At 66.9% G+C, this 21,569-nt stretch overlaps 3 protein-coding genes and 1 long non-coding RNA gene across 6 annotated transcripts; 1 reads left to right on the top strand and 3 right to left on the bottom strand.

The window, feature by feature from the left end:
* Positions 1-1,040: 1,040 nt before the first annotated feature.
* Positions 1,041-2,920, bottom strand: FUT7 (fucosyltransferase 7). Its single transcript, XM_045470253.1, has 2 exons — positions 2,817-2,920; positions 1,041-2,707 (listed from the first exon to the last, which is right to left on the bottom strand). Exons 1-2 carry the CDS (start codon positions 2,820-2,822, stop codon positions 1,691-1,693), a joined length of 1,023 nt encoding a protein of 340 aa, XP_045326209.1. The 5' UTR covers positions 2,823-2,920; the 3' UTR covers positions 1,041-1,690.
* On the top strand, positions 2,464-5,847 carry LOC123593776. Its single transcript, XR_006710495.1, has 2 exons — positions 2,464-2,576; positions 2,836-5,847. It is a non-coding gene; the product is annotated as an uncharacterized LOC123593776 (long non-coding RNA).
* Positions 5,848-8,307: 2,460 nt separating this feature from the next.
* On the bottom strand, positions 8,308-14,224 carry NPDC1 (neural proliferation, differentiation and control 1). Its single transcript, XM_045470254.1, has 9 exons — positions 13,887-14,224; positions 11,080-11,226; positions 9,823-9,957; positions 9,555-9,728; positions 9,403-9,469; positions 9,242-9,326; positions 9,077-9,156; positions 8,770-8,866; positions 8,308-8,675 (listed from the first exon to the last, which is right to left on the bottom strand). Exons 1-9 carry the CDS (start codon positions 13,996-13,998, stop codon positions 8,607-8,609), a joined length of 966 nt encoding a protein of 321 aa, XP_045326210.1. The 5' UTR covers positions 13,999-14,224; the 3' UTR covers positions 8,308-8,606.
* ENTPD2 (ectonucleoside triphosphate diphosphohydrolase 2) lies at positions 11,119-21,130 on the bottom strand. Of its 3 annotated transcripts, XR_006710494.1 has the most exons (11): positions 20,968-21,130; positions 19,579-19,696; positions 18,906-19,056; positions 18,564-18,723; positions 18,256-18,483; positions 17,538-17,792; positions 17,336-17,455; positions 16,428-16,562; positions 15,991-16,352; positions 14,835-15,058; positions 11,119-11,226 (listed from the first exon to the last, which is right to left on the bottom strand). XR_006710494.1 is itself a non-coding variant. In XM_045470250.1 (9 exons), the coding sequence occupies exons 1-9, from the start codon at positions 21,082-21,084 to the stop codon at positions 16,149-16,151; spliced, it is 1,488 nt and encodes a 495-aa protein (XP_045326206.1). In that variant the 5' UTR covers positions 21,085-21,130; the 3' UTR covers positions 15,768-16,148. The 3 variants fall into 3 exon arrangements, 2 of the variants coding, with proteins under 2 accessions (XP_045326206.1, XP_045326207.1); XM_045470250.1 differs by lacking the exons at positions 11,119-11,226; positions 14,835-15,058 and having other exon boundaries at positions 15,768-16,352; XM_045470251.1 differs by lacking the exons at positions 11,119-11,226; positions 14,835-15,058; positions 18,256-18,483 and having other exon boundaries at positions 15,768-16,352.
* Between the last annotated feature and the right edge of the window lie 439 nt (positions 21,131-21,569).

Raw genomic sequence — 21,569 nt, forward strand, 5'->3', positions numbered from 1 at the left:
TGTGGTTCGCATAGAGGGTGCGCCCTAAGCTGAATTGCAGGCTTTGGGGAGAACCACAGCTACCTGCCCCTTCCCAGCTCCTTCTTTTTTTTTTTTTTTTTTTTTTTTTTTAACGTTTTTATTATTTATTTTCGGGACAGAGAGAGACAGAGCATGAACGGGGGAGGGGCAGAGAGAGAGGGAGACACAGAATCGGAAGCAGGCTCCAGGCTCTGAGCCATCAGCCCAGAGCCCGACGCGGGGCTCGAACTCACGGACCGCGAGATCATGACCTGAGCTGAAGTCGGACGCCCAACCGACTGAGCCACCCAGGCGCCCCATCAGCTCCTTCTTTACAGTGGGGTGGGTGGGTGGGGGGCACAGTCCCCCACCCACCCCACCGTACATCCTGAGGACGCTTCCTTTTCCCTGCTAGGTCAGGGCAGGAAGTCACTGGCAGGCCTTTCCCGCAAGCCACTGCCAGGGGGAGGGCAGCTTCCTGCCTCCACATGCCATCCAACCCCACCTGGGGCAGGGGCGAATCCTGTCCCCTGCCCCAGGGGCTCAGCCTGTCAGCACCACCAGCTTCTCCGCTCCTTCCCCCACACGCAGTCTGCCACGGGGGCTGCCCTGACCGCCCCATTGTCAGTACCCACCTCTGCCCTTGCGGCCACCAACCACCTGTCAGAGAGAGCCCGGTATCACAAACCAAGCCCTGCCACACCCCAGACGCCTCTGCAGCCTGAAAATGAAATCCCAGGGTCTTTAAGACGGGGTATCTCTGACCCCACCCCCCCACCCGGAGCCAGGTTTCACATTTGGGCACCCCTACCCTCCACCCGCCTCGGTCAGGGAAGGCTCTCCAATGCCATGCTGTTCATCTGGCAGTGGCTGAGGGAAGCCGGGAGGCACGGGCAGAGCAGCGTGGGGGAGGGTCTCTCAAGCACAGGGAGCTCAGAGGCCTTGAGGAGGAGCAGGCCCGATTCCTTCAGGACAAGGAGGCCTGTGTGGCAGGGGTGAAACCGCGGGGGGTGGGGGCAGAGAGACCAAGAGTCAGCACATGCCATTCTTGTTCTCCCTTTACTGGCAGCTGCCCTCCCTAGAGTGGGCCGAGGGTGGGAGAGGCCAGCGAACTGGTGTGCTTGTGTGGTGTCCCCAGGCCTGGCACAGGTCTGCACACCGGGGCTCTGGCACCGTGGAGGGCAAGGGTGATGTGCCCGCACGACCCGGGCCAGCGGTCCGTTACAGAGGAGGTCGGGGGGGGGGGCGCGGTCTTTCCCCCCACAGACTGCAGGAGGGCATGCCCCCCAGGCCCGGCGCCCTGCCTCTGGCCTTCTCCCCCTCCCCGCCGCCGTGTCTGGCACAGCCTCGATTCGCCCGGCATGTCACCAAGGTGGGGAGGGAGGTCCTCAGAGGTCGTGGGAGCCTGTGTCTGTGATCAACTAGCAACACGCACCCCCACTAACTCCCTCCTGTCAACCTTCACCGCCAAACGCCCGCCCCAGTGCTCACCAGCCTCCTCCAGGCACCCTGCCCAGATCGGCCCCCTCCTCCCACACCCCTGCTTTCTAGCCTCTGACCCCAGCCTCCATGTTAGCCTGACGGCTGCGCATCAGGGCCGGATGCCCGGTGGTTTGATTTCAACATCCAGCCTTCCACCCACACCGCCAGCGCCCGGCCGCCCCCCTCTGCCTCCTCCTGCAGCCAGGGCTCAGGCCTGGAACCAGCCCTTGAGGTCCCGGTAGACCCGGTCTCGCGGCAGGCGGGGGTAGTGGGTGCAGACGGCACAGAAGCGCTCTCGCCAGTCCCCAAACAGCCGCACGCGGAGCCGGTCCCGCCAGGCAAAGTAGCGCCGATAGCGGCTCTCGTTCATGCCCGCCAGGAACGAGGCCAGCTCTCGGACCGTGCCGAAGTCGTCCACGTGCACGAAGGCGTCGGCGGGCGCGAAGGCCTCGTAGGTGGCCCTCGGGGGCCCCAGCACCACGGGGACGGTGCCGGCGGCCAGAGCGTTGCGCCAGAACTTCTCGGTGATGTAGTCTCGGTGCTGCGAGTTCTCGAAAGCCAGGTAGAAGAGGTACGGGGCCACGGTGGGCAGCAGGCAGCTGGCACAGAGCGGCCGCCCGCTGGCGCGGCCGAACACGTCCACCCGCAGGTGGGGCGCCAGCTGCCGGTACAGCTGCACGCGCCGCTGCCGCTCCTGGAGGTTGCTGACCACCCAGGCTGCCGTCCCGCTCTTGGCCGGCAGCGGCGGGGCGGGCCCCGCGTGAGGCTCCAGCCGGCCGTAGGGCACGAAGATATCCGAGTCCCGCCGGTAGCTGAGCACCCAATTGAAGATGCCGCCCAGGCGCCCGAGGCCGTGGGTGTGGCTGGGCGACTCCATGGAGGCCCACACCCAGGGCTGCCCCGGCGGCCGCTCGGCCAGGGGCAGGCGGGCCCGCCGGCTCTGCAGCTCGCGGTGGTGAAACACCACGACGTCCGCGCTGGCCAGCAGGCTGCGGTTGGTGCTCAGGCGGCAGCGGGCCACCCCGTAACGGACGCAGGTGTCGCTGGACAGCTCCGGGGGCTGGTCGGCGAAGGGCCAGTGCCAGACGAGGACGGTGAGCGTGGGCGGCGCCGCGGGGACCCTCGCGGGGGCCCACCCGAGCTGCCACAGGAGCCACAGGGTGGAGAGCAGGGCGGCTCCGGCCAGCGTCCCCAGATGCCCGACGCCTCTGAGTGGGGCCACGTCCTACAGGGGACAAGCGGGGGGGGGGGGCGGGGGAGAGCGGCTGTCTTCCCGGCGCGCCCCGCGGGCCCCTTCCTCCCGGCCCAGGTCTCCCGGGGGACCACACACTCACCAGCATGGCTCATCCACAGCGCCCGGTTGCAGCCGCCCGAGGATCTCAAATCACAGCAGCCGCTAGGCAGAGGCGCCCTCAAATCACAGCTGCGCCCCCGCGCCCGGCCCCACCTGGAAGCGATCTCCTTTCATCTGCCCAAGATGACAGAAACCAGGGTATCTTCCTGCTCCCGCTCCGCCCCGGCCCCCGCCCTGGGGGTGACCTTTGGCAACAGCCACCATCCTGGTTCACCCGCCTGCCCGCCCGCTGGCTTTCTCCTCCGAGCCTCTGGCTGTGGGGGAGGGGGGCTAGGTGGTGCCAGGAGGGGCGCCATCCAGAGCCCACACCAGGCCCCCCGCTCCCCTGCTGAAGGGGCCTGGGGCCAGCAGGGGAGGGGCCGTCCTGGGCCGATGGGGGGGGGCCCCCTTCCCAGAAGAGCGCCCCGCTGGCAAGGACCCAGTCACTGCCCACCACCCAGGCCCGGAAAGCAGGGCGCACTTCCCTGGGAAGCCCCTCCTGCGGTAGCATCACCCACTTCCCCTGCCCAACGCCTGCCCGCGCTGCCACTCCCAGACCCCCACGAAGACCTGCTGTGCTCAGCGCCCTGCCAGGAGCCTGAGCCTTCGGCCCGCAGCTTCTCACGGCGCTGCCCCGCCCCTCCTCACCCCTGCCGCCTCTAGCACGCCTGCCTCGCCACAGAACCCAGGTTCCCAGGGAGGGGGACTGCCCCGGGGTCCCGGGAGCGTCCACACCAGGCCACAGCACGTGCCTAGAAAGGGCAGGCGCCAGCCTGGGCCTGGCCCCAGGGTGGGCTGCAGGGCCACGCGCCTTCTTTCCTCACCCGAGGACACATGTCCACGGAAGTCCCAGGGTCCCGGCCAGCCTGGAGTATGGGCAGAGGCCTGCCCTTGGGGGCCTCCGGGCCTCTTCCTCCGGGTGCCACAGCCCAGGATGGGGGTGGGGACAGGGAGGGGGCTTTCCAGGGTGGAAAGGGAAGGAGTCGCTGTGTCCCTGACGCTGGCAGGTAGGGGGCCGGTGCCTGCTCCAGGAAAAGGAAGGCAGAAGTCCAGAGGCCTTCTCCCCCCCCCCCACCGCTGCCCTCGGGCCAGCTCTGGGGGCCCAGGCCTGGAGGTCAAGTTCCTTCCCCTTCTTCTCCAGTTCCTCTGAGCGGGAGACACGGCAAACCAGCAAGGTCGGCCTCCCCTGAGCTCTGGCCCCCTCCCCACGCTCAGCTCAGCCAGCGCCCGTCTGCCTCCTTCATCCTGGCTGGACCCTCACGTGGTCCCCGACGTGCCAGGGCAAGGACTGGCCCTCGTGCTCAGCTTCTGGAGGCCTCAGGCCGGTCCCGCTCTTGAATCTGCGGGATGGCTGTTGTGGAAGGAAGGGCAAACAGGAACTGTTGGCTGGGTCTGCTGCCCCACCCCATTCTGGGGACCTTGCAGAGCCCGCTGTGCCCATCCTTTTTCACTTTGTGGCACCTGAAGCTGCTGGCCTCTCCCAGCCCCCGCCCCCCCAGTGAGGACCAGACTGCTGTCAGGGTGGAGCCGGGAGCTGGCGTGAGATCCACGGAGGAGACAGAGGCCGGTGCAGGAGAGGGGGCAGTGTGGCATCTGTGGGGCTCCCCTGCCGCCGCATAACCTCCGAGCTGCAGTGGGGCTTTGCGCAACGTGGAAGGAGGGGAGGGAGGCTGTGGGGTCTGGCGGCAACCATCTGGCAGCCTGTGGTGTGGGTGCCGCAGCCAGGCCTGACTCGCTGCCGGTGGTCACCAGGGACTGCCCGGAGCAGCCCCCCCCCCCCGCCCCGCCGACGTTTAGGGGGATGCCCCGGGTGGCGCTGAGCCTTTGGCCCCACCCTGGCATCTCTTCACTGACGGGGGTACCACAGAGCAGCCACGCCCCGGCCTCAGCCCACCTCTCCTGCGGCAGGTACCCAGCAGGTGGGCAGGGGCCGATCCCACGGCAGCAGCTAGGACCTGGCTTCTGGCTGCTGGCACCCGTGCCCTTCCTGTTTGCGCGGCCAGGCTGGCCAAGGCGCTCACCACAGGCCTCACCCACACCCACAGCCCGCTGCCTTTCTGGGTGGATTGAAAGGACCCTCCCCGCCCTCCGCCGCAGGTCCACTGCTCCCCAGTCGCACACCTGCCAGCTCGGGTTGGCGGCCCCCTGTCATGAAAACCTGCCGGCTGGGAAATGGGGCCCTGAGGTTTGGCCTAGAAACAGGTCAGAATGAGACGCTCTCAGGGGAAAGTCAAGAAGGTGAGAAAGCGTGAGTCAAAGGGAAAGCGGGGGCCTCATCCTGCCGCCTCACCCCGGGCCCTGTGACTCTCTGGGACGCAGGCGGGCACCCAACGCCATCTCTGCAGCCCGTGAGCATCTTGGGAGCAGGAGCGTACCGTGGCTCCCCCGGCTGAGCCCTCGGGGCTGCTTCGGGGCCGGCCTCCTTGTGGGCACCCACTGAAGGAACCACAGATGGGGGTGGGGGGCCCTGCCCCAGACGGAGGGCGGGCCACTGGCCACCTCCCCCTCGCAGACAGTGGCCAGGCAGCAGCACCTAGGGCGGTGGAGGGCTGGACCAGCGTTAGCGCCAGCCTGGGGGGCTGCCTCAGGGAAGGGGGGGCCACAGCCTAGCTGCCTGCCGGCCAAGGGTTATCCTGAGCAGGGCAGAGTCCGTGCCTGTGCCCAGAAGGCCCCCTGGTGGCCGTGCTCCAAAGACACGTGCTCCCGCAGGGGAGGGAGCAAGGGCAGCACACCCTTCATTGTCAAAGGCACGATGATGCTGGGGGTTCAGGGAAGCCTTTGGAAGGCGGGTGCAGAGAGTGGCAGGTAGGCAAGGAGCCCCCAGGCTGGGGGTGCAGCACGAGGGCTGTGCCGGGAGCCAGTTGCCGCGGGAGACAACTCTGATCTCGAGCTGCAGAGGCCACGGGGACCAGCCACAAGGGCACACAGGTCCAGGCCAGCAGCACAGCGCCTCCTCTCCTACCCCTTCCCTTCCCGCCCAGGCCGGGAGCACGTTCACTTCCTCATCCGAGACCAGCGCCAGATGCCCATGCCCTGACTTTGCCTCGTCTCTTTCTGTTCCGCACGAAACCCGGGGTGGGGGTGCAGCTGGGGGACTGGGATCCGGAGCCAGCCCAGCCAGCCATCCAGGGGGACAGGGAAGTGTGTCTGAACTGCAGGAGGAAGGCGTCACCTCCTGGGGTCTGCACATAGAAAGTGCCCACTTCATAGGGTCTTGGCTAAGGGACCACCCCACGTTCTGTGCCAAATGTGATCTTACACTCTTGCAGGGTAAGGGTCTGGCAGGGGTGGGGGTATCTCCCAACAGATGGGTGTCACCTCGGAGTCCCTGCTGGGCTGTGAGAATGTCACCCTTCGTCACCTATGCCCAAGGAGAATGTCAAGCTGGGGAAGGTTGGTGAAGAGCTAAAGCAGGAGGGCTCTGCACAGGGTCGGGCCAGAGGGCAGAGATGGGATCAGCCTCTTGTGCCAAGAAGGTTGTTCGTGGTCAGGGGCCCTGGGACGGCAACAGGAACAGTGGTGGGGGTACGAGGCTACACGTGGTATGGAGGAAGGTAATGGGCCCCTCGCCCAGGATTGGGGTCTCCAAAGTCCCTGTGGAGACAGTGCTTTCCTGGGCCCTGAGCCTCCACCCCAGGGCAGCCCACTGTATCCTGGGCCTGTGGGGACAAAGGGTGGCTGGAGTCTAGGCGAAAGCAGGGACCGGCCCTGCCTGAGGTCGCCTGAGGCCAATGGAAGGCCTGAACCAGGTAGGGAGCGGGCTGCTGAGCTGCTTCGGGCCTATGCCAAGGGAGACCCAACAGCCGGGAGGACCCCAGCCCCTGCCCTTGCTTCCCTGGCCCAGACATACCGGTTCCTGCCTCGCTGCAGCTGCCCAGGAAGAAGGACCCTCCTGTCTGAGGCCCTGGGGAGCAGGCAGCAAGGACGCTGGGGACAGAAGCTAGGAAAACCCTGGTGGCCACTCCTGCCCAGGTCAGGCCACAGGAAGCGGGAAAGGCAAGGGTCCTGACACCGGGCCTGACCCCAGAGCTCAAGGGGAACCTCCTGGCCCTCAGTATGTAGGAGCCAGCCAGCAATGCAGACCGCCTGGGCCTTCCTGAGAGAGGCTGGGACCCTCCACACCTTTCCCTCCGTGGCTATCTCCCCTGAAGGCACAGAGTAAGCAACAGTGGACATGGGATCGTCACCCCGCCCTCACCCACACAGGTTCCGAGCTCCCTGCACCTGCCTCCTTCCATCTCCCACACCAGTGCACAGAAGGAAAACTGAGGCTCCCAGCTGCGGGTCAGCCCAAGGCCACGGCCCAGGAGCCAGGGTGGGGAGAAAGGACTTCCCAGCCTTGTGGGCACTAGCCCCACAGACAGACGTTTTTAGGACAGGCCGCGTGCTCCAAGCAGGGGCAACCTCATTTCCCCCAGCCCAGCCCACCGGTCTCTCCTCAGGAACCCGGCTGTCTGCCTCTCTCAGGGTCGCCCCTGAAGTTCAGAATTCTCAGGGTGCCTGGGTGGCTCAACTTGACTTTGACTCAGGTCAGGACCTCACGGTTCGTGAGTCAGGCCCCACGTTTGGCTCTGAGCTGACGGCACGGAGCCTGCTGGGGATTCTCTCTCTCCCTCTCTGCCCTTCCTCCGTGCTCTCTCTCTCTCTCAAAACACACAGTAAACATTAAAAAAGAAATTCAGATTCCTCTCTTGAACCCAACCCTCTCCCCCCAGCCTCAGTGGGGCAGACGGGTCCAATCCCTGCACCCCGTCCGCGTCTGCGGTAGGCCCTCCTGTTCCTTGAATCCCCTCCGCACCTCTGATGACACAGCGCGGTCCCCCTCACCCCCGCTCTGAACCTCCACCTGAAGGTCACTCTTCCCCTCCACCGGCATCCTTGCTCCCGGGTGGGTGGCTGGTGGGGGCCAAGACCCAGTTCCTGACACTCAGGGCCCCGGCCACCTCTCCCCCCTCACCTGCTGCACCCTGGTCTGTGTGCAGCCCGCAGCCCTCAGGTCCCTCTGCGTGCCGTGCCCACGTGCTGCAGGGGCCCAGGTGTCTCTGTGGTCCCTGTAACAAACCCACACTCGGCGCCTGCGTCTTCCCCGCCTTCTGGCCCAGGTGGGCAACAGCAGAATGGCATTTGGGTGCCCGCTGCCAGGTGTGCGTGGGCGCCCACTTCCCCCGCTCCCCTGCCCTTTTTAGCATACACGGAACGGGCTCTTTTAGGGGGTGGTACCAACTCCAGACCCGCCTGGCCCCGCATTTCACCCCTCCCTCCCCAACTTGAGAGAGAAGTTTCAGTAGGGGTGAGGCCCACCGGGGAAACTGGATAAGGGTGGTCCTCTGTGTTGGTGGAAAAATAAAGCCTCTCTTCCCCAGCAGGGGGCAGAGATGCCCCTCCCCCACCCTCGGAGCGTGGGAGGAGCCCCAGGTCCCCACTGCACCCCCATCCTCCGCAGCCCCAGATGGTGGGACGGAGGCCGGTCTCCAGCACACGCCAAGATGGTGGGTTTGAAATGTATTTTAATGGTTTTGTCTCCAGGATGCCTCATCCGTGCCAGGTCTTTAGGGGGTTCGCCCCATCCCCTCATTTGCGGTTCCCACTCCAGAGGGCAGGTGCAAGGGGAACGTGGTCCCTGGCAGGACGGGGCTGAGTCTGCTCAATGAGGGGTTCCCGCCCTGGTGCCCTGGCCCAGCCACAAGCACGCCCACCTTCAACGCGGTCTCTGTAGGGGGAAACTCCAAGCCCTGCCCCTCCCCACCCGTGGGCCCTGCGGTCCGGGAGCCGGTGGGCGGCAGCCTTCGGGTCACTGCGGCAGGGGCACGGCCAGCGACGATTGATCAAACAGCGGGTTCCGGACCTCCATTTCTCCGGTCTGTGAAGGCCAGTGTCAGGCTCGGGGTGCACGGGGGGAGCGGCCCAGGAGGCAGTAAGTACCCACCCCCCCCCACCCCGGCCCCAGCACTTACGGGGGCCAGGCCGGGGCATTCGTACACCGTGAAGTCGCCGTCTTCGTTCTCCTCGTCGGACGACAACGACTCCAGTTCCTTGGGCGGCTCTTTATGCCTGGGTGGGGGGCGGGACGGCTCGGTCCTCCCACACCCTCCAGCGCAGGTGGCCCGGGCTGCAAGGGGGGCCTCGGAGCGTCTGGCCCCAGGGCCCAAGGGCAGGGGCGGCGGGAGGGGGGGGGAGGAGGGTGGGCGAGCCGCAGCCGGCAGGGCCGGGCCGGGTAGGTTGGCCGGTATGGGGACGGGCGGACCGGGTGGGGCCTCTCACCGCTCCAGGCACCGCATCTGCTGCCTCTGGTGCTGGTAGTGGTACATCTCCGCGCTGTGCGCTAGCCTCTGGTCGCCCGGCTGTGCAGGGGGAGGGCGGGGAGGTCAGGCCGCGGCGGGGAGGGGCCGGGCCGGGGCGGTGGGGCGGCGGGGCGGGGCCACGCACCGAGATCCCGGGCGTCGCGGGGGAGCCCGGCGCCTGCGGGGCCGCGTAGTCGGCCTTCTGAGTCAGGCGGAGGTCTCGCTGCAGCCTGCGGGGAGTGGAGCCTGAGACCCGCGGGGTCGCCGCCCGCGGTCCCCAGTCCGCCCGGGCCGCCCCGCGCTCACCTGCACCAGCAGAGAGCGGCCACGGCGAGAGCAGCCGCGCCGGCTACCGAGCACGCCACGACGAGCACTGCGGGGAGGGGGCGCGGTGAGGACGGCCTTCTGGGCGGGACCCTGCGTCCGGCCCACGGCGACCTACAGACCCGCAGACCTACCGAGGGCGAGGCCGTCACCGTGCCCGCCCCGGGGCTCCAAGGGAGACATGTGCACCGGCCCAGACGACACAGGGGAGCCCAAGGATGTGTGGACCGTGGGTGCAGGGGCTCCCCGAGTGGAGGGGAGGCCCAGGTTGGGGTCCTGGCGACGCTCTGAGAGCCCCAGGGTGGCTGCTGCAGAGAGAAGGCAGGGTACGGTTAGAGCACAGGACCAGCCTGGGGGGGTCAAAAGTGGTGGGGAGACGCAGGGGGACCGGCTGGGGCTCACCGGGCTCTAGGTGCTGCTGTCCGCCTTCAAGCTGGGGCTGGGCCGTGAGCCTGGAGTGCCGGGGTTCCTGCCGGGCCAGCTCCTGGGCCAGGAAGTCAATCTCGTCTTCCAGTCTGGGCCTGGGCAGGTTCTCCCCTGGGGGGGTGGGGGTGGGGGTGGGGGGAGGGGCCATCAGATGGAGAGGCTCCTAGCCCATCCCTGGCAACACCAGCTGCAGGCGGCCCTCCAGAGAAGGTGAGGCCGGTCCGGGAAGCAGACTCCAGGCCTAGGCCTCCTTCTCCCTCCAGGCTCCTCCCAGGAGCCGGTGGTGGCCAGAGGACCAGGTACCAGCTTGCCAGCCCCGGCCATCCTGAGTTGCCATGGTGACAGCCGAAGGCAGTCCACAGGAGCGGCAGCTTTCCCAGGAAAGTGGGGGTGGGGGCAAGGGAGCGGAGGAGTTAGGGGACTGTGCAGAGGCTAGGAGGAGAAGGGCAGGGTGCTCCTCGCCCTACCTGTTACCCATGCATCACTCCACCCCTTCTCTACCAAGACAGGCAGTGGCTCCTCAAGAAGAGGGGAGAGGACCCATTCTGTCCCCCCCCCCCCCACCACCAGGTCCTCAGTAGGAACTGAGGGCAGCTCTCTGAGTGGGGCTGGTGTCTCGGCTCCTCCTCCCCGTCCCTGCCATGGGCTCCACAGCTCAGACAGAGGCTCCAGGCCAACACTCTGCACAGCATCGAAAGAGCAGGACGCCTGCCACCTTCTAGAAGCAAGCCTGTACATCTCATTCCCCTGCCTCTCCTACAGCCAGAAAGGTCCTCCTGCCCCACCAGACTTCAGCTCCCCCGGCATCCCTTTGTAATCCCCTTCACACCTGAAGTCACTCAGCATCTGGCTGGCTGTCCAGACATCCTGGGCTCAGATCGGTCGCTAAGCCACATGGATCGCACAGGGTGAGTGAGCCACGGAGAAAGAGGTCACCCTGGGCGAGGAGCTGGGGCAGCCCAGGGGGTACGACTTGGGGAGCTCTAACCTGCTTCTCTCCTGGAGTCACCCCAGCATTTCACACCACACACCCTTTGTCCCGGTAGGGGCTAACTGCCCCAGGCCTCGGCACACTGCCAGGCTCTGGGCTGGTGCTATCTGGAAAGATCACCAGGCTTCTCGGAGACAGAAGAGTCTCCGGCACCTGACAAAGCTCAAGGGACCCAGGAGCTGAGGTTGAGTGGCGAATGTGTCAGGACAGGGGAGGGGGGAGGACATCCTTCTCTCCCATACCCACAGGCCGGCGCATCCTGGGTACACAGAGCCCTTCCTGATCTTCCTGGAAGGGCTGAAGGCAGGGCCCACAGACGTGCGCGCCCGGGGGGCACCGTGCCCGCCTCTTCAGGGCGCAGTCCAGGCTCCCAGGACAGACAGCGGCATCTAGGAAGGAAGCAGAGCCGGGTCACCGCCCTGCTTGGCTCAGCCCCTGCACAGAGACAGTGCCGCCCCGGCCACTCCTCCCCCACTGAGCTGACCCATTGGCCTGGCTCCGGCCATTGTTCTGGGCAGGCCCTTCCTCCCAACAGCCAGAAATCAGGACCAGGAAGACAAGCAGTCCCAACATTTTACTGGAACTTCCCTGCCCCACCCACTCCCCAGAGTCCACTTGGGAGGCCTGAGCCAGCCCTGTAAGGAAGCCGTCCCTCACTGGCTGCACAGCAACAGCGCTCCTGGCCAGGGCCGTGCAGCCCTCTGGGTCCTGTCTGCAGTTGCAACGTGCCCTGAACAAGCCCTGGACCTTCCATCCAGACTGGGAGCCCCGGAAGGTGGGGCCCAGGTCCGTCTCTGACAGGGACAGCGTAGGATGCTGGCCGCCCACCTCTCCCACCACGTCAGGACTGCCCTGCAAGTCCCAGCATGCCATCCCCCAGCCCCAGAGCAGAGCCTGAAGACAGCCCAGAACAAGGGAAGACAGCCCTTCCTCCAGCGTCTGACCTCTGGCCTGTCACCAGAGCACAGAGAAGCTGCTGGGTTGGGGAGCTCTAGAATAGGGTCAGCAAATCTGACTTGCTTGAAATACGGAAGCCAGGCCAGGGTCACTCTTGCAGCCACGCTGCCAGGGACCGGGGAGTCCTGTGTACGCAGCTAGTAGGCCTCCACGCCCGTTTCCCTTCTCAGATGCAGGAGAGTTGCCTCGAAACGAGGGACTCTCCCAAGGCCTGGGACGCTGGCCCCAGGTATGAGCAGCAGAGCCAGAGGACCCCGGAAGATACCCAGCGGGCCCATCGATTCTGGTTGGGGAGGCTGGGATGGGGCATCTCTGGAGAACTAGGACTACTCCTGTCTACCTAGCCCCCCCCCCCCCACACACACACACATATACTGCAGGAGGACCATTAGAGCCCAAGGTATGTGAGGGATCAGGGACTCCCCGGCCCTGTCCTTCTCCAGACCTTGGCTGGCCTGACTTGGTTTCCTTGGTAACCTGATACTCCCAGCCTCCTGTCTGTAGGCAGGAAGTCCCAGCAGTCCTTGCGGCAAGCAGGCAGACTCCCATCCCGGGGACCCCATCCTGCACTACCTCCGGTCAGCAGGCACCGGTATCAGAAAGCCGGCCTGGGGCGTGGGCTAGTTAAACGTTAAGCCTGTGTCAGCCCATCAGTCTGGACCCCACCCACCAGCTGGGTGCCCAGGAAGCCAGACAGTCCCTGCTCCTGGTGCTGAGAACCCAGAGTGCACTAGGCCAGGGGTAGAGGCCCAAAGCGCAAAGCTGGTGCCAGGGTCTGGGTTGCAGAGGCCTCCCTCCACTCCCAGTCCTCCAGCCTAGAAAGACATGGCTGCTGCCTCGCTAATCCTGGGCAAGTCCCCCCCACCTCGGGTGCAGGACGAGGCCCCAGGGACAGTCCCCAGTCCCGCCTCGGGTGCAGGATGAGGTCCCAGGAACAGCGGCAGCTGGAGACTGGCTGGCACCACATCCCACATCTGTGAGAGCATAAGGCTGATCAGCAGCCGGGACAGAAACTGCCCGCCCCAGGGGCTCAGCACAGAGGCTGCATTTCCTCGGGAGGCCCCACCCTTCGTGCTCTAGTGCCAGCTTCGCAGCAGGCAGCCTTCACGATCCCTGGCCAGCCATGCCCCAGCCCCCTGTCCAGGGGTGCTATACCCAAGAGGCCTCCGGAGGCCTCCCGCAGAACCACACGGCCCAGGTTGGCACCCCAGCTGTACCACCTACCAGCCACTTAACTTCTTTGTGCCTGTTTCCTCACCTGTAAAATGGGCTAAGGGTAGCACCTCTCCTGTGCTGCTGCCAGGAGAAGTGAATGAATGTGTGAGCACCGTCTCCCAGTTCAGCCCTGGAGTGGGGGGTGCATTTTGGATCCTGGGTTCCCGCAGACCTTCGGACCTGGAGCCTCACTGCCCATCTCCCAGGACGCTGGGCTCCTCAGGCTCTGCGGAGCATACCTTGGGGGGTGCCCTTCAGCCCCTAGCGCATAAGGGGGCCCTCCAGGGCAGGAGGTGAGGGAGGAAGCTCCAGACTGGTAGCCCTCCTGCCCCACTGAGGCCAGAACAAGTCCCTAAGCCTGGGACAACTCAGACTCCCCCACCGCAGCAAGGTAAGGTTCGTCCCCACCGCCACCCGACGCACCACGGGGACAGGCAGTCCCCAGGACGGACACCAGCAGCAAGGCCGGCAGGCACCCGGAGCCAGGCCCGGACACGCGGAGGCCGAGAAGCGCACACACACAGACGCGCACAGGACAGACTCCCAGCGGCGGGCCCACCCGGAGAGAACCCTCCTCAGACACAGACACACACACACACACACACACACACACACACACACACAGAACAAGCCCACGGATCCAGAGACAAAGGCCAGACGCGCGTGAACTTCGGGTTCGCCGCCAGGAACCCAGGAGAAGCGCCATCCGGGGGAGCCCTTCGGCGGCCCCTAGGGCGCCGCGCCCTCCGGGCCCAGCCTGTTTACCCATCCCGGGCGAGGCGGGGCCTGCGGCCGGGCGAGGGCGGCGGCGCCGCGCAACCGAGCGCTCACGGGCCCCCGGGCGCCCCCGCGGCCTGCGCTGGACGCGCTGGCTCACCCGGGCGGCCGGCGGAGGCACCGCGCAGGGCCGCGCCGAGGACGAGGCCGGAGAGCAGCAGCCGCAGCAGCCGCAGGTGTCGCGGGGAGGGCGGAGGGACCGGCGTCGCCATCCTTCAGCGCCGCCGCCGGGGCAGCATGGCACCGCGCGGCCCGGGGCTCGGCGCGGGCTGCGGGCGCCGCGTCCGGGAGGCGGAGGAGCCGGAGCAGGAGGAGGGAGCGGAGGCGGAGACGGAGGAGGAAAGGAGGCGGAAAAGAGGCGGCGGCGGCGGCGGCGCTGACGCTGCGGCAAAGGATCCGGGATCCAGGCGCGGCGGCGGGAGGCGCTCGGGAAGTGCGCCTGCGCGCTCCACCTGCGGGGGCGGGCCGGCGCCTCCAGGTTGCGCCCCCTCCCCCTTCCTCTAGTTCCGATTCCACCTCCTCGCTCGGGGCCTCGGGGCGCCCCGACTTCTGTGGCCTCTGCAGCCGGGGGCCTTCTCTGTCCTCCACAAACCCGGCTAGGCCTGGGGTGGGCTTCCGCCGGACACACTTCCCTCGGGTCCCCTCTCTGTCGTCAATTCCCACCCAACCTCCGCCCCGCTGGAGCGGGGCACCTGCCTTGGGCCTGGAGGCGCGAGCCCCAGGAACACGGGGACACCAGGCGCACACGGGTGGACAGGTGCGTCCGCACCTGGGCCCTCAGGGACACACGGACAGCAGCAGACACTCGCAGAACCAGGCGGGTGCTGGTGACCGCTCGGGGGAATGGGGCGGCTGCTCTCAGTGAGGCCGCCAGGGGGCAAGAGCGACCTGGAGCGGCTGGGAGCTGTCCACGGTCCCTAGGTGACAGCCTTTAGCTCCCCGAGGCCTCACGGCAGCACGCACCTATGGATGCACACACTTACAGCGCACCGGTTGCCTCCAGAGAGCACAGCCACCCCTGCCATCTGGAAACCTCCCTCCGGCTCACCTTGCCGAGAGAACAGGGGTGAGCCTCCACACCCGATGCGTCTTCTCAGCCCTTTGCGTCACAATCCCAAAGGTAGGGCTGGCTGCCCTCGGGCTCGTGAAATGGCTCAAAACCCCAGAGCAAGCGCTGCCCTCAGGGCAATGACCAGACAGAAATGGTGTCTGCACTCACTTTCTAGAAAGGCTGGGGGCAGGGAGACACAGGCAAGACCATGCCTTCCCATGCTGGGGAAAAACTCAAAAATTAAATTAACAAACAGTGCAACAGTGCTTGGGGGAGGGGGTTGCAGGAGCGGCAGGTGGGGGCACCTGGTGCTTCTTGGGGGTGCGGAAGACCACACCCAGGCAGGAAGGGAGCCGCGTCCCAGTGTGGTGGCCCCTGGGCTTTACAGCCCAGCCTCTTCACGGGATTCGTCTCTCTGAGCAATGGGCCCCGCGGCCCTCCTGGTCCTGATCACAACAGCCCCCAACACCGCTTCCTGCCGAGGGTCTGTCCACCGCCCCCCTCACTCTTCCAGCACTGACTGTAGCCAGACAGCTGCCTTGCCCACTATTTCCACCACCTCCACGCTCCCTGCCCTCACCCCCACCCCCAGGCCAATTCCAGGCCAGGGCCCAGCTCCAATCTTGCTTGGGTCACTGATGCAGATCTGGAGGTGCCGCAGGGGCACTGCTGGCCGGAGAAGACTCAGGGGACACGGGGTCTGTGTTGGCTCGGCCACCCCACAGCTACTCCAGGCCACACACTGGGAGCAGGGGACCAGGGAACGAGGGTTCCCTCACGGCTCCAGTCCGGGCACAGAGAAGAAGGAAGGAGAAGGAGCCCGGGGCCACCCTGGGGACCAGCAGCAGGCCTTCCTGGCCAACATAGCTGTGGGGAGGGAGGGAGGGCAGGCAGCAGCAAGGAGGCCCCACCCTAGGAACATTCCGCTGCTCTAGGAAGAAGCTTTTATTACAAAATTGTCACAAGGAAGCGCTGCTTTCCCAGCCTGTGGGCTCTGACCGCCCCGATGCAGACCCAGACTTCCGAGGGCGGGGTGGGGGTCCCTAGACACCCAGTCCTGAAGTCACAGGCCCAGGGCTCCGGGGGGGGGGGGTCTGAATCCCCCACCCCCAGGAAGTGGGCGGGGGGGGGGGCGCGGGGAGGAGCAGGAGACCTTGGAGGCTGGAGAAGGCTGCAGCAGGCAGGCAGGGGCCGGAGGTGGCTCCCTTCGCCCACCCCGGTCCCCCGTGGGCCCGGCCCCCGTCTCGGCCGGAGCAGCGTTGGGGGCGGAGGCGTCACGGGTGGAACGAGGGGCCGGGATCCGGCCCGCCGCTAGATGGCGCTCGACGCCCCGGCCGAGCGCGCCTGGCGCAGCAGCAGAACCACGGCGGCCAGAAGCATGGCGGCGAAGAGCAGGAGAAGCGCGACCCAGGACCCGAAGTCTGTGCCCTTGCGCAGCTCCGGCGGCTCGGCGGGGATCAGGTTGGTCAGGTTGAGCATGTAGCCGAGCGCCCAGCCGACCGCGGTGTCCCCGGCCTGCGGGCGAGGGGCACGGCCTCAGCCTCCGCGCGGCCCCGGGGGTTCCCCCGCCCCCACCCCGCCAGCTTCTACCTTGCTCTGGAAGGTCACCCCTCCGAAGGCGCGCTCGTCGAAGCCGTAGCCGCGGCTCAGCAGCTGCTGCACGAACATGGCCCCCGCGCAGTAGTCGGGCAGGCGGGCCCGCTGCCCTGGAGCCTTAGCCTGCAGCTGGGACGCGCGGGGGAGACTGTCGGGCCGGCCGCCACCTGGAGGTCCCGGCCCACGAGGAGCGCTGGCCGGCGGCGTGCCGCACCCCTCCCCCCAACACACACCCACGGGCAGTGAGGGGCCAGAGGGGCCACCTCCTCCCCAGGGCAGGACTGTGCCCTCCAGGAAGGACAGTGTGACTTGTGGATGGATGGCAGGGGACACCCCTGCCTTGGAGGTGGGCCCCCGGGGGCACAGCAGGGATGACCACCCAGGGCGCAGCAGGCTGGCAGCGACCTTAGCCCGTGGTCAGGGCAACAGGAGGAGCTCCAGGCCCTCCGCATGGACCTTGGGCTGGCCTCTTGTCCCCCGCTTCCCCGCCCCCCCCCCCCAAGTCTGCCCGCGACTAGACCCAGAGAAGACAGGACGGGGCCTCGGTCACCACCAGAGCCCACAGACACTGTGCTTCTCCCGGGGTCTGGCAGACACCTGGCACTCCGCCTGAGCAAACACTTCTGTCTTCCTTTACTTGGTACCAGCGTCTAACCGGGGGCAGACCCCAGGAGCCTGGGTGTTGTCTTCAAAGTCTGGCTTCCCCACCCCTAAACTCTGCCGGTCCTTCCCGCTGCAACCAGTCCCCACCTCATCTCCCTCTGTGCGCCCTGCTGCCACGGGGCCTTTGCTATTCGCTCTGTCCTCCAGATCTCGGTTCTAGGGCCGGGCCTCAGGGAGGCATGATGCCAGCTGACCGGGGCCTCCTGCGCAACCCCGGGGAAGGCGGGAGTAGGCCTCACCTGACTCCATGTCTGGTTGCAGACGGCGACTACGGCTGTCTCCAGCTGCTGCAGGGTTGCCACGGGAAGCCCCATCACAGACCTTAGGAAGTCCACGGTGTAGAAGAAAGCAGAGAAGGCCTGCAAGGGGGGTACGGTCTCCCCATGAGCAGGCCCCACATGCTACAGGGCACCCGCCCCCACTCCCACCCCCTGGACTCACCATGAAGTTCCCCGCCACTGGGGGCTGGAAGATGCCATTAAAGGAACATCGGGAGAAGCGGCAGGAGGAGAAATTGAAGAGTCCTAAGATGAGGCCACGGCAGAGGGCAGGGTCGCTGCTCCCTGCCAGGCCCACCCGGGTGCTGCTGTTGAAGGTCTGGGGCCGCTGGGCCGCGGTACACGGAGACTCATACACGTCCTGAAGCAGCACTTGGGTAGAATAGCCCCTTGGCCAGCAAGGGTGGAAGCCGTGGGTCTAGGGGAATGTAGGGCTGTGATAGGCATCACTCTTCCTCCCAAGTCTGCCCGCTACCCCTTGCCCAGGGCCTTTGGAAAGCCTCCCCAGAGGGCCTGCCTGTTGACTCTCTCGTAAGTCCCGCTTGGGCAACATCGCTTTCTGCACTCAGGAGCAATCTATGGCTTCCCTTTATCTGCTGGACAAAATCCAGGCCTTTGGAGACCTGGCCCTGGCCCCCCTTTCCTCCAGTCAGGCACTCGCCAGACCCCGCCCCCCCCCCCCCCCCCCCCACCACTTGGCTTCTGCCCAGGAACCCTCCGCATCTATCCTGCCAGCTGATTACAACCCAGCTTTGGTTTCTGTTGCCGGAGGAGCCCTCCTCGGTCCAGGCTCTGCTCTGAACCCTCAGCTCCCATCTCTTCTCACCCCCCTCCCTCCAGGAGGGCACAGTGGTGCAGGCGGGCCAGGGGTGGTGGGGCACCTGGAGTGCACCAGCCAGCAGCCTCCGGAGGACCTGGTCACGGCCATAGCAGAGGAAGCTGTGGGTGTAGACGCAGTAGTGCTGGCCATAGAGCCGCAGCCGGACCTCATTGGCTGGATCCTCGGCTGGGCTGGCCGTCTCGAAGGTGATCTGTGTGGAGGCGCCCCCCAGGTCCATGGCCCCCAGCGTCCCCTTCCTTGGCCGGAACCACCGGCCCACCCAGCCATACTGTGGGGAGCGGAGGGTGGGGGTCAGCTGGTGGGTGGGTGCCACGCCCCCTGGCTCACTGGGCTGACCATCAGGCCCACCTTGATGAAGTTCTCCAGCAGGTAGTTGGCCGTCACCCAACCGAACACCCCCTCGTCCTGGCCCGAGAGGATGTGGGCACCACGGAAATCGAAGGGATACCGGGTCAGCGTCCGGGTCACAGCCGCGAGCACATTGGCCGAGGCCTCGGGACTGGTCAGGCTGTAACACAGGGAGGACTCTGAGGGCCATCCTCGCCAGGGAGCCAAGATCCTGCTGCTGGGGTCACCGTGTGTGGCCGGTCGGCCGCGTGGGTCCCCGCTCAGGGCCGCTGCTGAGGGTGTGTGGGGCCCACCTTATGCTGAGGCTCTTGTGGAGACCAGAAAGGTCAAGGGCACACTCACTTGAGCAGGCGCATGCCTGCCGTGGCTCCCAGGTAGAGGGGCGTGTGCACGTGGCTCTCCTTGGGCACCTCCTGAAGCGCCTGGTCCAGGCATTCAACGAGACTCTGGCCAGCCCTGGAAGGGTCGTCTGCGTAGCTGGAGATGCCCCCTCCTAGAGGGGGACAGGGAGATGGGCCCAAGCCTGACAGCCAGCCCCTGGAAGAGCCACGGGCCAGGAGGGCTGGGGACCTTGGGCTCCCAAGCCCGGTGGCAGCTTGGACACACCTTCCCAGTTTAAGCCCTCGGAGACAAAAGGGCCTACCTGCCTTTGGGCCACCCAGAGTCTCTGAGGCTGCTGCCCGCCCATGGGTGTGGGCCCAGGTGCCGGGGATAAAGCACTAGGCATTGTCAATCTGGCCTAGCCTCCCAAGGGGCCTGCCTGGCTGTGCCAGTCTTGGGCCAGGCAAAGCCCAAACCTCCCAGTCACTGCCTGAGGCTTACTTTCTAGAATGAACTGCCTGTAGCCTCTCCCAGGCCCAGGGTCCCAGCCTCTTTTGGAGTCTCCTGCAGCTCCTTCCTGGAGCAGGCCCCAGTGGCATGGAGCCGAGGCGCCTGACTTCAGAGGCTAAGGCCAGAGAGGGCGCCTGAGGTCCTACAGTGAGCGGAGCGGGTGTCCAGGCGCAGGGGGCCGTACCGCGTACATTACAGGAGCTGTGCTGGCCCACGATGCCTGTGTCGTTCTCCTTGTCTGCAGGCCACTTGTAGATGAACATGGACGTGTGCGAAGAGCCCGCGTCCAGGACAATGCCGTACTGGGAACGGGGGTGAGGGTGGGGACCTGAGGCCACGCCGCTTGGCTCCCCGGGTCTCCCCCCACCCCCACCCTGTGGCAAGGTTGGAACCTCCAGAATGAAGTACTGGGGTTCAGGCGGCAGGGACGGCCACAGAGACACGGCTTGGTAGGGGAGAGAATGGGGGCAGGGTAGACAGCCAGGAGCCTTTTCTCCTCTGACTGCAGGAACTTTCCTGGCAAGGGCAAGCTGAAGGGTTGTGTCGGTGTCACAAAAGTCCCGGGACCACCCTCGGAGACGCCCTAGGGACATGAGGTCCCCAGGTTGCAGTAGAGAAACCCAGTTGCAGGAACACCTGCAGCCACGCTTTCTCCACGTCTGTGTCCCTACCTCTCCGACCTCAGCCCAGCCTCAGGATGTGGGAGCATGCCTGAAGACACCCCCTCCCGGAGCCTCAAGGCCAGCACCTCTGAGCTGGGTCCTGCAGAGCTGGGAGGGGCCACGTGGGCCTTCCTTGCAGGTCCAAGGGCCAGGCTCCCAGCACTGAGAGCCCCACTGGAGCCCGTGCCCTCTTGAGCAGGGGAAAGGGGCCTCTCCGGGCCTATTCCCCAACCCAGGGACAGCAGCATCAGCGGGCTAACCGCCCCCCAGCCTCAGCACCCCCCAAGCTGTGGCCCTTGGCTACAGAGCGCCCACTCCTGCGACCTCCCATCCTGGGCTGCTGGGGCTTGGAGCACCCACGTGCCCCCAGCAAAGCTCTCTTCCTACCAGTCCAATAAAGGGTCAAGGGAGCCGGCAGGACTGCAGGAGGCTGGCGGGAGCAGATCTGGCCTAGCCCACCCCAACGCCTCTAGGACCAGCCGGTCCTGTCCTCCCACCGGGTGCCCCTCAAGGGCAGACCCCGCACTGTCAGGGCCACCGGGTGGGTGGGGAGGGGTCCCTAGGCTCTGACACCCGCCGCACCCCATGTGACTGAACCCTGAGGGTATGTATCCCTGGGGCGCACGCAGCACAGGGCTGGGGGCGGCGGATCCAGCCGCAGCCTGGGGCGTCCTGGGGCTGCATCTGGGGAGCGGAGAGACAGCTTCTCGGCCGCGTCCCTGACAGGCTACGCGACGGGCACCGCGAGCGGGGAGTTCCCGGGACTCCACCCCCCGCCCGGCCAGGAGCGCAGCGCAGCGCGGGTGGGGGTCCCCGGCTGCCGCGGGAGCGCAGCCTGGCCCTGCTCGGGTCCAAGCCTCCCAGCCGGGGCCCGCAACTCCGCGGACTGCGCCGGATGCCCGAGCGTGCACCTTGAGGGCGGGCAGCTCCCAGATGTCTCGAGTGGGGACGCACAGCAGTAGGAGCCCGGCGAGGCCCGCCGCGGCCAGCAGCAACGGCGGCAGCAGCGACAGCACCTTCCCAGCCATGGGCGGGCGCGCGGGCGCACCAGGCGTTGTCGAAGGGGCGGCAGGGAGCTGGAGGCCCGGGGCCCGGGGCCCGGGGGTAGGCGCCCAGGGCGGGGCGCGGACAGAGGCCACGGCTGGCCACGCCCACTGGCGGACCAGGACCGCCCACTGACTGGCCGCCCCGCCCACTGCCCGCCCGCCCCGCGAGCGCAGGTGGGAGAAGTGTCGGCTGAATCACCCGCGCCGCCCCTCCCAGCGCCCCCGGTCGCGGCTATCGAGCACCTCCTGCTTCCCGTCCGCCCAGTTCCGACACTCGTCCCCTCTGCCACGTCCCCCTGACCCCTCGTGCTGGCTACCAGGGTCGGCCTGTGGGCACTGGGGGATTCCCCCCACCTCCCCTGGGCAGGACCTAGAGAAACCCCAGCCCTCTCCAGGAGAGTCTAGGCAGGAGGCCTGGCCTGGAAGGGTGGGCTGGGCTGGCTCTCAGGCAGCCTTGGGTCAGAGGG

This window comes from Leopardus geoffroyi, chromosome D4 (assembly GCF_018350155.1).
Source record: "Leopardus geoffroyi isolate Oge1 chromosome D4, O.geoffroyi_Oge1_pat1.0, whole genome shotgun sequence".
NCBI lineage: Eukaryota > Metazoa > Chordata > Mammalia > Carnivora > Felidae > Leopardus > Leopardus geoffroyi.